Source organism: Cryptomeria japonica, chromosome 5 (genome assembly GCF_030272615.1).
Source record: "Cryptomeria japonica chromosome 5, Sugi_1.0, whole genome shotgun sequence".
In the NCBI taxonomy this organism is placed as follows: domain Eukaryota; kingdom Viridiplantae; phylum Streptophyta; class Pinopsida; order Cupressales; family Cupressaceae; genus Cryptomeria; species Cryptomeria japonica.
In genome coordinates this window covers 542,127,133-542,143,324 of record NC_081409.1, presented here as the reverse complement: position 1 = coordinate 542,143,324, position 16,192 = coordinate 542,127,133, and the positions used below count along the sequence as shown (strand labels likewise).

Below are 16,192 nucleotides of genomic sequence, written 5' to 3'. Positions count from 1 at the left end.
ATGTTGGAGTACGTAATTGTTGTTGAAATTGTTCTAGGAAGTTGGTGGTTGTAGCTACCTAAAGCTTTTGCATCTTTACGATTTCTTGAATAGCACAAACTTGATTCTTATTGTATTGAAATATTTTACTGTGAATGCAATTTGAATAATGCTATTGACTGCTGATTTTTTTTCTGAAAGGGTTAACTAGGGTAAATTTTGTCTTATTTGCTCTTCTCTGCTGAATGGCTTTAGATTTTGTAACTTTGTAGTAACTCTTCCATTAATAGCAAGTGGGATTATGTTTATCATTCCCTTCAGTTAGCATACAATTTTTTTCAAGGCTTTTATGAAACCCTTTTTCACATCATCATCAATTGGAGTTGCTCACACACCTAGGAGTTTTCTTTGGGATTCACTGCACATGCTGCTCTATGTTTAGGAGAGTTTGCTCCCACCTATGCTGAATGTGGGAAGAAGATTATTATGATATAATTCTAAGATGCGGTGCTTAGCATTTGAATTTTTGCTCTAATCTTACCAAGCATATTGCCAAAAGTCTTATTAGTCTCTCCACTCTTAGGAGAGTCTATGTCAGCTTAATGAATCACTATCACAACAAATGAAATGATATACTTGATTTGATTCCAAGCGTTCAGCAGCCACCAGACCCTTCACCCTTCTCCATATCAATCTTGGGCTCTTTCCATGCTCTGCACTCCCTAGACATGATCATCAATGTCAAGCTTCTTGAACATCAATAATGTTTTCCAATAGAATGAAGCAGCTAGACTAATATGTTTCTATAGGTTTGAGGAATTCCTTCCTATAAAAAAGACCTGAATACAGTGAATAGTGAATAGTGCTAACTTGCCAAAGATGTCTGGGGATTGTAGATAAACATCTGCAGATTCTTAGCATCCGAGACTATTTGTTAGATCCAATCTACCTTGCCAGCTTCTTTAAGTGCATATAGAATGAAGTAGCTAGAATAATGTGTCTCTATAGGTTTGATAAATTCCTTCCAATAAAAAGACCTGAATAGTGAATAGTGCTAACTTGCCAAGGATGTGTGGTGGTTGTAGATAAACATCTGCACGTCCTTAGCATCCAAGACTATTTGTTTGATCCAATCTACTTTGACAGTTTCTTTCAGTGCATTGTTCAATGCATGAACACAAGAGGTCCCAAAATTGTATTTGTAGATAATTTGGACCAGCATATCCACCTACTTGCAATCTGAGGCTGCATCTATGAACATCCAGTAGAATAAATGTAAAAGATATATATACTTGCATTGAAATTGCTGAGAACATTTTGATTAAAAACAATTTTAGAACTATAATGAGAACTCAAAATAACTGCAGGCAATGCATAATAATAAATAATATATTAGTAAATGCCAAATTAAACTTAAATTTTTAAAGAAAAGATAAGTTAAATGCCTAGGGTTTTGGGGGATTTTCTTCATAATATTCTACTGTATTCAGATCTTTGTGCACTGAACAAACTGAGATTTGATGAGTTTTTGAATTATTGTTGCTGGCCGCTTCTGTTTCAGCACCCTGTTGGTGATGGGTATGATTGAAAGGGAACGTTCAGATCTGCAAACTTTTGTTCATTTGTTGTCGTGAGGCTATTTAATAGTGTTGGGTATTTGTGAAGTTGCTGGGTCGTCTTTGGAGGAGGCAATCTGTGCAAGGCTGGTGGGAGTTTTGAGGAGTTACATTGCTGGTTGGACCTGCAACTGTTAGCAGCGGTCCTGTAATTGCTCATTCATGTTATGAAAGACCTGCAATGCTCTCTATCATGCTCATTTTCAATTTATCTTGCTGTAGATTAGTGTTAGTGTATTATTCCAGCTAGTTGGTGTTGGATGCTGAAGTGTATATGCCAATGTTATTGCTCAGTTTTTGTGATCAGCACTGAAAGATATATCAGCTTTGGTGACAGCTAATTTAATAATATTCAATGTTGGTTTATGGTGATGCTTATATGGCAAAAAACTAAAAAAGTAAATCCAGGGTTGTTATTACATACCAACTTCAGGTGTGCAGATTGTCTATAAACCTACTCTCATACAGGTTTGATCCTTTGGAAGGTCTGACTCTATGTGGTTCTCTGGGATTGAACAGCGTGAGAAAGGCCTATCACTTTATTTGGTGAGTAGAGTGAAAGGAAAGTTAAGATAATACTGCAGGATCAGCACAACTAATAAAAGAAATACTAAGAAAGTTCATATTTATACAAATTTGATATTATAATGACAGTGCTTCTATGCCTTTAGAGATCAAAGCTTGTTATTAAGATATGTAAACCATCCATTCACAACGAATACCTCTTGCTACACTCAAGTGTAGCTTACAATAACTAACCTTGTTACAATGTATGTTAGCAGTATTTGAACATTTTTTAAGGTTTCTTTCCTTTTGGATTGATTCAAAGCTGTTGCAGTGCGATTGTTAGCATTACTTGAGCTATAGTGCGATTTCTACATTGTAATTTGTTCATAACATACTGAACTTGAAGTTTAGCGGCTGCTTTTATCCCTAAAGGATATGTCACTTTATGTGTGTACTTTTAAATGATAGTTGTTTCTAAAAGAAATCTGAGGCTAAGTGTTGTGTTGAGTTCTATTTTTTTGACTCTTTTTGTAGTTAATGTATATATTTTTCTTCACTTTCACATATAGTAACAGTACTGCATTTTCATTGTATTCGATTTTTTTCCTATCCAGATACCATTATTTCAAGTTGTCAGGTCACACGGAATCTTTTCACATTTTTGGTTCTTATGCACTTTATATTGTTTTGATTTCAGGTTATGGCCATAGTTGCAGATTTTATGCTTGTATGGCTTCCTGCCCCTACTGTTTCCCTCCGTCCGGCACTTGCTCTTGAAGCTGGAATGATTAGCAAATTCTTTTACAACTGTCCAGATAATGCTTTCCAGGTGAGTGCTATTGACAGGAGGGTTTGATGACAGGAACATGGATCACAGAACTGGCTATTCTTTTTCATTCTTGAAGAATAATGCTTTTTAATGATCTACAGGTTGCTTTGAGAGGCACATCTTATTCCTTACTTCAACGAGTAGGAGCAATTGTGGTAAGAATCTAGCAATATATCTTTCTTGTTTCTTTTTGGTGTTTACTTATTAAAGCTATTGCTTATATTTAAGTTAACATGTTTGTGAAAGTAGAGAACTTCTATTTATTGGCAACTCAACAGTGTTGAATTCTTGCAGCGCAATGGAGCAAAGTTGTTCTGTGTGGGAACCTCAGCATCCTTGGTAAGAATCATGCATTTAAGATATTTGCTCTTAATTTAGTTATGCATGAATCTTGGTTAATTTTCTTTCAAATTAAATCATGTGTCAGGCCCTAAGATTGATTTTAATTAGTGGCAGTGGATAATTTGTACAAAAGCAATTGGAATGCAAATGATGTGTCGTATCCTAGATGGTAGGACAAGCTCATCTATTGCACGTCATTTAGTCCACAAATGCATTTGGTGTTTAAGGATTGACAAATAAAAAGGCAAGGAAATTGCAATTTTAGGAGTTTATTTTTTTAGCATTTTGATTTAATTGTACATTTGAGGAACAAGGAATTCTATATTAGCTTAAATTTTTGATGTGTTTAAAAAACAGTTAAAATCAACCTTGAAGGTTTGTCAGATATCCATAGAAAAGTTACTTCAAGATGTTGATGCTGATAAAATGTAGATTTCCGATATGCCATACAGACATGGAAACTTCTCACTTAGGTCCGTTCATTCCATGCTTGCTACCTTGCAATGGATCTAGCCTGTATATTGCTTTTCAGACTTGTAGCAGGTGGAGGATGATATCCACGATGGCTTACTATTTTATCATGGCTATTCTAATAATTTTCTTGATTGGATGTATGATATGGTATTATGGATCATGATGCTATGCTGATTTCCATCTTACATTTGATAACAGCTTGACTCAATTTGGTCAATTGAGCTTTTATATGCTGTTCTCTAAAGAGAAATCTAGAACATAAGCTTCACTTAATTTGGTTTGAACTTTATTGACCACTTGTATGCTTTTCTCTAAGGAGAAACCTATAATTTAATTGTTACGGATAACAAGACCACCTATGTGGTCATAAGTTTTAAGGCTTAAACGTTGACAATTTCCCAAACATACCACATTGATAGATTTTTTGCCATTCCTTATGTTTAAGTCTTCCCATCCTAAGTACAGCCCTGGATACAAATGTCTTTAGATTTTCATCTTCGTTTTGCAATGTCAAGATTTTTGCTGATCCAGTATTCAAGACATCAGATGATACTGGAAACTTGTAAAGAAGTTGGAAGGCTATAGACATTGAAACATATCATTCTGAAGGTAATCATGAGAAATGTCAGGAAGGTCACTTAATTTGGTTTTTGTGCAACTATGCTAGCATTTGGAATATAACTTATATAGGTGTTACCAATAATGGAGATATGGAAGCCATTAGGACAGGCAATTCAATGAGTCCCTACTTTGATGTCATTGCTCTTTTGAGCAATTTTAGTACATCAAGTGAATGTATATTTAACTATGGTGTTGGTGTCAGGCTATTTGTGTTTGATGTTGTGGTTTGAAAAAGACTTCACTACAATAAAGTTTGAAAAAGAGAGTAAGTTTGATCCTTTTTGCACCTTTGCTTGCATAGATAAGTTTGTAACATGCTAGTTAATTATTTACAGATTGGTACGGGAGCAACAAATTTATTGATAAATGCAAGAAAGGCAGTTGATAAAGAATTTGCTGGGGAAGCAGAAGATGTGCCAGTAATATCCACAAGTGTAGCCTATGGAGTATATATGGCAGTTTCAAGCAACCTACGGTATGTTGATTACTTTTTGATGATTGTGATGTAAAAGTGTAGCCCTGTTGATTTCCCTCCATTCTGTTGTATTGTGAAGCTTGTTGCTATTTGGATATAATACGCGTTTACAAGATTATGTTCAGGATTGTCCAGCTTTAAGGGATTGGTGTTTGAAGGTAAAGTGTGACGTGTTTATGGTTGTCAACTTGTCAGTAATTTCAGTGACTAACTTCATTTCATAGTGACAGTTACCAGTTACCACAATCTCTATGCAGCATTGTCTGTAATAGCCCACATGCCTCAGATAGTCACTGTATTTGTGGTTTAAGTTACAGGAATTTTATCTGTTTCAGGAGCTAATCCATGATCACTAACTTCTCCATGCTAAACAAAAAAACACTTGTGCACGTATCCATGCATACCTTTTTTGAATTAATGTACATAGTTCATTCTTTATTAACTAGTTGCTAAGAAACTATCTACTGGACCTGTATCTAGTTTCTTAAACGAGTATGCCATCACTCTTTGAAACTTAGCTGGTGCATTACGTAATCTGAATGATATCTTTAGTCGTACTATAAGCATAAACTATAAATTCCATTAGAAAAGTAGAATCAAGCCTTTTTTGTTTGCAATACTGAATCAGTTATAGCTATAAAAATCTGTCCAATGAAATGAATAGATTTTTATGTCAGTAGCTTTTTAATCAATACTGATTAAAGGTGTTTATTAATGTGGACATGCCAAAAGCCTTTGACTGATGCAATTAGGAATTTATTTTTACAACTATGAAGGCTTGAAATGCGTTGCGCCCAAGGGGTAGGGAAAGAAGGATGCAAAGCCATGAAAAATGACATTACCCTAAATCCTTCTCTTGATAGAAATACTCGATAAGATATGTGTTATATGCCTTCTTCACAAGTACTTGAATGGTATGATGCTTGGCTACAATTTTTGGAGATCCTTCCCAAACCATTTTTCCATTTTATTAGATGATCCAGCTTAGTTGGTGGGGATATAAATTCTTTGTGTAATTCTGAATTTGCACAGCTAAAACTGAGGAATTTTTTTTGTAAATTCACAATAAATGTATTCCATTCTTGTAAACTATTAATATCCAAAGCCATATCAATTGTAACAAGAGGCAAGGTATAGAAAGTTTTATAAACTGTATAATCTTTTATAGCGAGTGTGACCTTATAACAATTTCTTTAACAAATTTGTTCAGCAACAACTAACATGACATCAAGAGCTTTAGCAATATGGACAAAAAATGTGAGTCAATGTGTCAGTAAAATCATTGGTGCTTACGTAGTCAGTAAGGACCACAAGTTTATTTTTCTTGATATATGCTTCAATTTTCATGTTTCTGGGTGAATGATTCAAGTTATAGCTACTAACATACCTGGTCAAACTTCTTGTTGAGCCAGCTGAATGTTAAACTTTCAGACCCTGGTAAACAGATCCTTAACTGTAAATTAAAACTTCAATAAAAACAGACTGTAAATTAAATCTAAAATGAAAACAGCAGATCTGAGTATTATAACCTGCAAAAACACTGCTGAAAATATGAACAGCAAACACTTAAAAAATTATTTTTTATTAAACTGAAAGGTTACACTGCACTCAAAATTACTCTCTCTATATGTTCTGCCCTGCTTTCAGTTATATGCGTTACGCCTCTTTTATAGAATAAGAGATGCTTCTAGGATTTTTAAACACCCATCTCAGTGGAGTGTCAAGTTTAGGAAAATAGGCTAAATAGCTCTGTTCTAAAAATCTGATGCACAAAGCAAATAAAACAAAAGATATAAGATACGTTGTACTAGAAATAAGAACAGCAGCTAATCTTTATAATCCTTCTATATATAAGAAAAACATTTTCATGCTAAATACAGGATTTATTGTTAGCTAAGGATAGAAATAAAACAAACCTGCTGATTTTTGTGCCCTGTTGAAGGAGAACAACGGCCAAGCAACACACACCCTCTTTGGGAGGAAGGTGTTACCCGTCAAGCTTAGATTGTCCCTCAGTATTTCAAACTTCCTTTTTGGTGAAGACTTTGTCAAAATATCTGAAACCTGTGAAATGAGCATATATACTTAACAACTATGGCTCCTTTCTGATCGTCTCTGTGGAAATGGCACTGATGTCTGTATTGTTGGAATGACCATAAGACATTGGATTCTCAGAGAGTTTGATGCAACTTTGATTGTCACAGTTACTATTGTTAGGTCCAACATTTGATTAGTAATTTTTTTCTATTTAACTTGTGAAGTGAAATAAGCTCACAACTAGCCGAGGAGACTATGTATTATGCAATGCCACTATTGCCTGCTTATTGTTCAACTAGGATATCATATCCAACCCCAAGCTAAACCACAAAACTGAAGTGCTCTTCCTAGCACTAGCATCACTTGCCTAGCCTAAATCCACAAAGGTATGTAGCATTAGCTCTCCATCCCCAACATATTTTAAACCATAATGAATTGTGCCCTTTGAATGTTAGAGCGCATGTTTTGCAGCAGTCTATTGAGTTTGCCTTGGCTCAACCATGATTTGAGTCAATATATTCACTGTAGAGAAAATATTAGGTTGAGTATTCAATGAATACAGGAGGAGACCTATCAACTGTCTTTACACTAAAGGATTCACCAAAGCTAATTTTGAGTTAATAGTCAACTTAAGATTCAGAACCATTCAAGTAGCAAGGAGCTAACAATCTATCATCTGAAATTTCTATGGAATCTCTAACATGCACTTATTGACCTAGGAAGACTGCCCTTGTATCTTGCCACACTGCAAGACCTAGAAAATAGTGCACGAGGCTGATATACTTCATATTAAACTCAGGGGCCAACTCCAGATTGCACCTTTTAATAAGCTTTTTGCTATTACCTACAAGGACAAGGTCATCCACATACAAGACTATAACTAAAAGATCAGATTTTTTTGTTTATACTGCTTCTAATAGACAAAGATGATAGAATCTGTTAGCTATGAAGCTAAAATAATAACCTACTAACCATAGTCTTAATCAGATACCAGTACCTTGGATCACTAGATCAAAATTTGGAGCAATAAACAATGAGGTTACAATCTGTTAGCTATAAAGCTGAAATAATAACCTTTTACAGAAATGAATAAATCATATTAGCAGTCTTAGTCATAATCAAGTTCTTTGTGTAGAATAAACCAACAGTTTCTTGATCTAAACTGAGATGCTCTACTAACAAAAACCCTACAATATGGTCAATGAAGCAATCCACAAATAGCTGTTCAATTTTGGTTGCCATTTAACAATCACATATCTAGTCATCGCATTTTCTTGATCTATGCTGAGATGCTCTACTAAAGAAAACCCAACATTATGGTCAATGAAGCGATCCACAAATAGCTGTTCAATTTTGGTTTCCATTCAGTCATTGCATATCTCACCTTGCCCATTCCGGGATCTGGGTGATCAGAAAATGGGAAGGATTCTGCATTGCATCTTACTCTCAATTTATGCAATTTTTTCAAAACAAAAAAAAATAAAAATCTAAGGTGGTTATTACAGATATCGGGTTAAATGAGCAATCAACTGGAAATGGTGGGAATGCAGAGGAAGGACAGAATTTTGTTAAGACAGTTAACAAGATAACTTCTTCAAAACAAATCCCAACATGAAATAAGGATATATATCAGTCTGATATAGAAATCAGACATACATAAGTCTGAAACAGTAATTCTTATTGCTGGTACGACAGGTACAACAGCAATAACTTCATCAAACTCACCGTGTAACCGTTTCTCCACCACGATAATGCATAGTGTATATGGTGAAAATGGATAACAATAATAACAATATTGAAAGGCTAAATGAATCCAACCACTAAACCCTAGCCTAACAATCAACAAAGATCCACCATAACATATGAAGATTACCTAAGACAATGCAAAATAAAACAAAATCACAAAGATTATACCATCACATGTCCAATAGGGTTTTGATCTCCATTCTTCCTATCTCCATTGATCTTGCTTGATATATTTGCTCTCAGATTTTTGTATGCACAAGAGTTCAACAAAGAACGGAATGTGGTTGCAAGTAGGATCGTAGTGTAGCAAGTTGCATGAAAGATCATTAGCATGAGTGATTCGCATGAACGATTAGGGTTTGATAATGAAGAAGGCATCTTCTTAAATAGAAGACACAATATGAAATGGAGGGTTAAGATTGAGAGGTGTAAAAAGAGAGGTCGGCTAGGATTAGAGGGTAGGTAAAAGAAATACCAAAATAATGAAAGAGGTAGGTAGTGTAGGAATTAAGAGATGAATGACATGTGTCATGTGTAGAAAAGGTTAATGAATTAATTAAATAAATAAAGATTTATTTAATTAATAGAAGAAGTATGATAATTAAATAAATAAAAATATTTATTTAATTTAGGAAAAGAATAATTTAAATAAATAAATGTATTTATTTAAATGAGAAATAAGGCTAGAAGAGGATAAATGAATTAATTAAATAAATAAAGATTTATTTAATTAATAGAAGAATTAGGCTTAGATAATTAAATAAACAAAATATTTATTTAATTTAAACATGACAAGTTTGGGTGTCTACACATAGAATATGATACGTTGATTGGGGTGATTCCACACCAAGTTAAAAACCCTCACAAAACTAGGCGCTTCACTATATGAAATCAAACCCTTATAGACAAGGCCCAGCATGTGGTATGGTCCTCAAAGTCTGCAATCTACCCACCATATGTCGTACAAGCTGCAAATTGAAGAATAATAACAATCAAACAACCAATAAAATATATCAAAACCTCCTTATACCTGCATTTCCAAGTTTGAATGGCCTGGCATGGAATGATGGTACAATCCAGCATTCGTCGACACAGCACATAAAAAATCTGCAACATCAAAACACTGCAAAGATCTTTATAATTGCAATTCAAACTGAAAGCTTCAATTTGAAGCACAATGGTGATCCTTGTATGGAACCACTCAGCTAGTTAGGGGGATTTTACTCCCTGAAACTTGCAAGGCCAAGAGGGTTTTCATCTTCAAAAAGCTTTGGACGAACTAAGGTTAATTCCAGTAGCACAACAATATCAAATCCACAAGTTTATGATTTAATCGGAGGGGAAATACCAATTTAAAAATAAAATAATTCCCTTTTTTTTCCCTCGAAGGACCTTTTAGGTGAATTATATTATTTTTTATGTGCAAAGAGCTCCTAACCTATTGTCCATAATAGAACACACATCCTCATCTTTAAAATGAGCTATTATGCGAAGTTGTCCATTCATAATTTCTCAGCATTAGACAACACTAGTGAAATATTAATTAATAACTCAATAACTCACCCAAGTTGCTGAAAGCACTGAAACTGTATTGGAATCAAACTCTGATCATACCGACATGATGTTGAACACTTGGGATGATGATCGGAGCCAACCAGGTGGCTTATTAAAATAGACTGCTCCTCCAAGAAATTTGGAGAGCACACAAAAGGTCAGAAATCGATTCTGAAAGCATCACTAGACTCACCAAGGCTAATTGAGCTCATTGACAAAAAACAAATTCATTGATGACGAACCCTGAGCATTTCAATAAGTTTGGAGCTTTTCCCAACACACCAAGAAGCTTTTGGAAGAACGCGGAAATTGGCTAAAGTTCACAAATCAATATTACTAAAATTTATGACATCACAAAGTACAACCACCATTCAACATGCTTGGTATCATAGTTTTGGAAACTCATATAAAACATCTTATGTTGAGGTTTTCTAGGGTTAACTAGTGACTTGCTGAAACGTGGGAAAAAATTGCCCAAAAAATTGTGCCCTAAAATGCCTATACATTGAAAAATGTGACTATATACTAAAAAGGTGTGCTAGAAATCCTTGTATACTATAAACATGACCTAAAATGGGACTAAAGACTAAAAAACACGATTGTATATTGAAAAGAATGCCCTAAAAATGCTTGTATACTTAAAACCATGTTCTAAAATGCAATCAATTGACAAAGAAATATGATTGTAGAGTGAAAATCTTACACTTTCTTTCTGTATGCATTTTTTAAGCTCCCAAGTTTTTCCTGAGTTTTTGTAGTAGAGTTTTTAAATTTTGAGTTTGCCAAGTTTGAGTCGAGTATAAGTTTGTGAACTATGCTTGATATTATCTTTAGTGAGATTGACAGAATCATGGAACATTGTTAGCTGAAATTGCACCCTTATTGAACTTGGTTCAATATTTCAGAAACATGATGGAGTTGATATTTCAAAAGTGGCACCTTGTTTAACTTGAGATCAAACCTCTAGAGAAGCTGGTTCCTTTCTATGTCCAAGTGTAAGTGTTGATCCAACTCAACATAGATAAAAATTAATGTCTAATCCTACTCTAATAATTCATAGAGAAAGGGATAAGGTAAACAACTGAAAGTGAAAAACAGTGATGCACCAAGATTTAATTTTCTCCTTGCTCATTGGTATGTTTTATGATCAGATTAGATAACACAATAATTCACACAAATGCACAGATATTATCCTGGGAAAACCTTCCTCTTGAAGGTGAAAAACCCAGCAATGAAATATGTCTTTATTATCTCAATTATCTCAAGAGACTTTACAAAGAATTTGCTTCACTCTTGAAGCTATATATATATGACAACAATTCAATATAGAGAATATACGATCTGCAATAAAGTATCGGAATTCCTTAGTTGATGCTCAACCTGCTGTAGATAGTCTTCTATCTGCTGTAGAATATCAATAAACTGCTGAAGAAATGAATGTCTGTAGAATGTCCACGAATTGTTATATGAGTGTGTCCTTAGATATGTTTTAGAGAGGGATACAAAACTTCATATATATACCCGATCAGATGTGCCTTCAACCAACACAACTCCTCCAAGGGTCGGCTTCTAATCAACATGTCCCATGAATGAAGATTAGTTATAATATAATTATGCATCAGTTATATTAACACGTCTCTTAAAGGTTGGCGGGATTTATATAAATCGGCACATTAAGGAATGATTACATTATTGATATATGCAAATTGTGTTTGCTTACTTAACCATTTAATATTCAACGATATTATTAATTGGTCTAAGGCCGATAGGCCAATTAGGCCAATTAGTTATATCGTCGGCCCTGAAGGATATTGACCGAAGCTATTCATCAATACTCATAACAGCATGTTAAACTTGCAAAAACTTGCAAACTCAAACAAATCTATGTTTTCACCAGGTCCTGCAAGCATTTATGAAGGTAAGGGGTTCAACAAGCATTAAGAGGGAGGAATAGCCACAATAGACCTTGAAATAGGTTCTAAAGGACTAGAAATCCACAAATAACTTCTGCGGCTAAGCATATACAACATACATCTCACAAGGGAGGCAAAAGATCATTTGTACATGAAAGTAAGAACACCTAATCATAATTGCAAGGGAAGTAAAAGGATCCACAAACCATGTTGTCAAGTGATAGAATACACAACATACAATTATGATGAGAAAAGGTAAAAAACTTCTTTTATTGGTTGCAAAGTTTGAACAAGTTTCTTTAACAATTTTTAGAAAGAGGAAAAAATATTATAAAGATGTTTTTCTATTTTGTCTATGGTCTGTTTGATCTGAGAACTGATTGTTGAATGAAGATTGCTGGGTCCTTAATATTTTTGAAGGAGAGCACCAAATCTGCAATTAATTCGGTGATCCACCATGGGTACATTGTAGAGAACGCCCAAGATCTAGCCATCCTACTCATTAATGCACTTTACAGGAGAATGTCCATTCGAGATTTTATTTGATCATCTAGAAATGTGAAATAACATTCTTTGCAGCCCTCGCGATATCTTGGAGCATTGATGGTTTGTGGAGTTGAGTGCAAGGACCAGAAAATTGTCCAAGAAATTCACTAAAATAATAGATTGTGGAATGGTGTATCAATCATTGAATTGTGGTATGGGTTGAGCGTCGCTTTTCTGCTTTGAATTTTTGCCAACCTGCATAGAGAATGATTTTTGGGTGCCATCAGATCTAATTTGGTAATTGGTGGGCATAATAGATGCATTAGTGGCAGTTCTGGGTCACCTCGAGGGTAGTTGGGATCTTCAGGCTTTGAATGATGGGGTTTTGAGATTTGGCATGCTATGATAGGGAAGTTCGACAAGCATGTCATGAAGGCAAAGCCTGAAATCCCGAAAAGGAACGGGGATTGAGGAGTCGGGGGTGATAGGGAATTAATGCCGAGGGAGATGTGAGGTCGGGATGCTGACATGGGAATCATGACGAAGGAAAGGTTCTTAAGATTGGAGTTTTGGACAAGGCTTAACTTGGTACCAAGTTAAGGGATGGGTGAAAGTCCTACTCTGCAAGGTTATTTAGAACAGTTGGTGGAGTTTTAGAGTTTCAGGGTTGGGCCGAAATGAGTACTTGATTAGGGAATGATCAACAGTTTGACTCCAAAAGACCTAGAAGAATCACCGGAGTTTCGGACTTTCGAAGTTGGTGGAAAAAGGTACTTGATTAAGGGTAAGGCCAAAAGTCCAATTTGAAAAGCCTTGAACTTTTTGAAGTGCAACATATTGGGGATCAAGAAGTGGAGATAAAGGGGAATGGGCACCAGGGGAAGGGATGGGTGAGAAAGTCCGATGTATGCAAAGAACTTAGATTCTTTATGACTTTTGGGCTTTGAGGCTAGAGAATAACAAATACCACATGCCAAATATATGGTATTGGGGGATGAGAAACTCCAAAACTCTTACAAAAATGACTTAGAAGGGGAAAGCAGATTTTTGGGGAAAGGCATGTTAGGGATGACAAGTTCAACAAGGATGCCATGATCTGAAACTCCAAAAAGAAACACTTGACGAAGAGCATACTCTTAGGATGACAGGATCAACAGGGAAGCTATGAAGGTATGGACAACCCCCAAATTCCAAAAGGCCGACTGTAACACTTACACTAAAAAAAATACCAGAAACAGCCCAGATTTAAATATTTTATGGATTTTTCCATCTTTTGACATCTAGGAGATCCATTTAGGATATCTTAGATTGGTTGTAAACAATGGGTTGAATGCAAAACATGGAACTCACAAACTCGTGATGGTTTTAGATAGACACCTAGTTGATGGCAAGGAAGGGCAAATGAGGCACAAAATGACAGTAGGAACTCATTCCCTCACTTCTTCTAACCAACATTCTGCATGGTACAGGCTGATTCAGGTTGGAGGCTCCCTGGGATCTTTTCTTGAATGTTGAGGTGTTAGGCAATCATGCTGCCAAGACAGGCTCAATACAGACTGGGTCTGTCCAAAGCCTTAATCAACAGAGGCCTGCAGATTCATTGTACAACCCACATGGAGGACTTGTTTCAGCAAATGTTGACTATTTTGTAGGTTGCGGCTGTCAATAGCATATCTTGAGTGTGAGGGCAACTTGATGAACACGGGAAGGGACTCCACTGTGTCCAGATTTCTATGTGTGATTCCCTCGCTGGAATTACTAGAAATTCTTGAATTCTCTTCACCCTGCCATTCTGGTTCTCAAAGAATCTCCTGTAATCAGCTACAAGATGACAGTCCAGGGTCATCAATGACGGGTGAACTTGCAGCTGGGAGAATCTCTTCCAATAAGCAAAAGTGACATTTCCTTTATTTGGTGATTGGGTAGGAGTGATGAATAGTAATCTGGACAATTGATCTTTAAATTTTGATATTGATTTATGCATTAGATGGAGTGCAATTTGCAATTGCAGAAATATAACGGTTCTACTAGTCAGATAATAGTACAATTGTAACATATCCTTGTGTCTGGTATGCAGGTCCTGTACTTGGCTTGACTAGGTTGTTAGACTTCTGCTGAATGTATATTTTATATTATCAAATATATTTTGCCAGTGAATTTCTCATACAGTTGATCTTGGTAAATTTAACATCGACTGTTTCTTGGCTTTTTAATTTAGGTACCAATTATTGGCCGGTGTTATTGAGCAAAGGATTTTGGAACCTTTGTTTCATAAACAGAAATTGGTGCTAAGCATGTTATGCTTTGCTGTAAGAACAGGAAACACGTTCTTGGGCTCATTAATGTAAGTTTTTCAGTTTATTAGAAAAAAATGCATTCATGTAGCTTGGGCTATTTCCAAGTTAAAATGAGAGCAAGTTTATGCTGCATATGATAAGAGTATTCCTATTTTCTTTGTGAACAGGTGGGTAGACTATGCTCGTTGGACCGGAATACAGAAGATACGGGAGTAAAATTGTTGTTTGAAATAGATTATAATTTGTTTTGTGATCAAGATTTGGATGGATAGTCCTCCAGTGCATATGGGGAGGCATCAATTATTTTAAGTAGAGATGGCACCAAAACTTAAAATACACCTCCCAACAGTGTTTTTTGCAATCAATGATTGTGTCCTAAACATTTAGGAAAATTATTCTTTTTTATAATGAACAGATCTACATGGTCTTTTGATTTTTCTGTTGATGCCAATGTGTTTGATAGCATGTTCCCTTTCAAAGGTTCCCCTTTTGATTAAATTTGTTCTTGTTTATCCAATAAGACTGAATATAGTCTCTTAGGCAGTTTTTACATGCATATTTTTCCAGGAATAAGCTATTGACTTGCATAAGACAAAGGTTTCTTCCAATAAATGAATTGTATCGTAAATATTTAAGAAAATGATTCCTTTTTATATGAACAGATCTACATCTGCCTTGGATTTTTTTTTGTCGATGGTAATGTGTTCTGACAGCACGTTCCCCTTCAACTATTCCCCCTTGACCAAATTTGCTCTTGCTTATTTGATTAGACTGCACAGTAGCCAATTTTTACATGCATATTTTGCCATGATTAAGCTCTCAGACTTGTATAAAACCAAAGTGGTTTTCTTTTCTGAAGAAAATCGCTGATGCCACCAAACATCGTGTAAAACAAAGATAATTCTTAATGCGGTGGGGGACTGGATAATACTGAATAACCCTCCCAAAAAAATAAAAAATGATATGCATTGATAGATTCTCAAGGTGCCCCCTACGTTGAAAGAAACAAGCAATAACAAAAAGGTAGGGACCATATTTTTCGGATTAAGGTACCATCTACCTTGTAAATCTTATGACATACTTTCAATATTTTTGGAAAGTTAAGGCTTAGGTTGTATTGGGAAAATATTTTGTACATTCATAAAGGCTGATGAGTTCCTTTAGGAGTAGTTCAGGTGGGTAGTGAACACAATTATTATGGGAAAGCTTAGAATGAGATTATTGTTAGAACATAATGTTATTAAGGGTCATACCCTTATAACATTTATTTATTGTTGTAATATAAGGTTATAAAAAGCGTGTCCCATTTGAAACAA

General features: G+C 35.2%; 1 protein-coding gene across 1 annotated transcript in view; it reads left to right on the top strand.

The window, feature by feature from the left end:
- Positions 1–15,313, top strand: part of LOC131034551 (protein RETICULATA-RELATED 4, chloroplastic) — a 39,709-nt gene extending 24,396 nt beyond the window's left edge. The window contains exons 3-8 of the mRNA XM_057966063.2: positions 2,800–2,931; positions 3,033–3,086; positions 3,226–3,270; positions 4,704–4,843; positions 14,798–14,923; positions 15,044–15,313. Of these exons, the coding sequence (XP_057822046.2) occupies positions 2,800–2,931; positions 3,033–3,086; positions 3,226–3,270; positions 4,704–4,843; positions 14,798–14,923; positions 15,044–15,092 (546 nt within the window). The 3' untranslated portion in view covers positions 15,093–15,313. The remainder of the gene's footprint in view (positions 1–2,799; positions 2,932–3,032; positions 3,087–3,225; positions 3,271–4,703; positions 4,844–14,797; positions 14,924–15,043) is intronic.
- Positions 15,314–16,192: the final 879 nt, after the last annotated feature.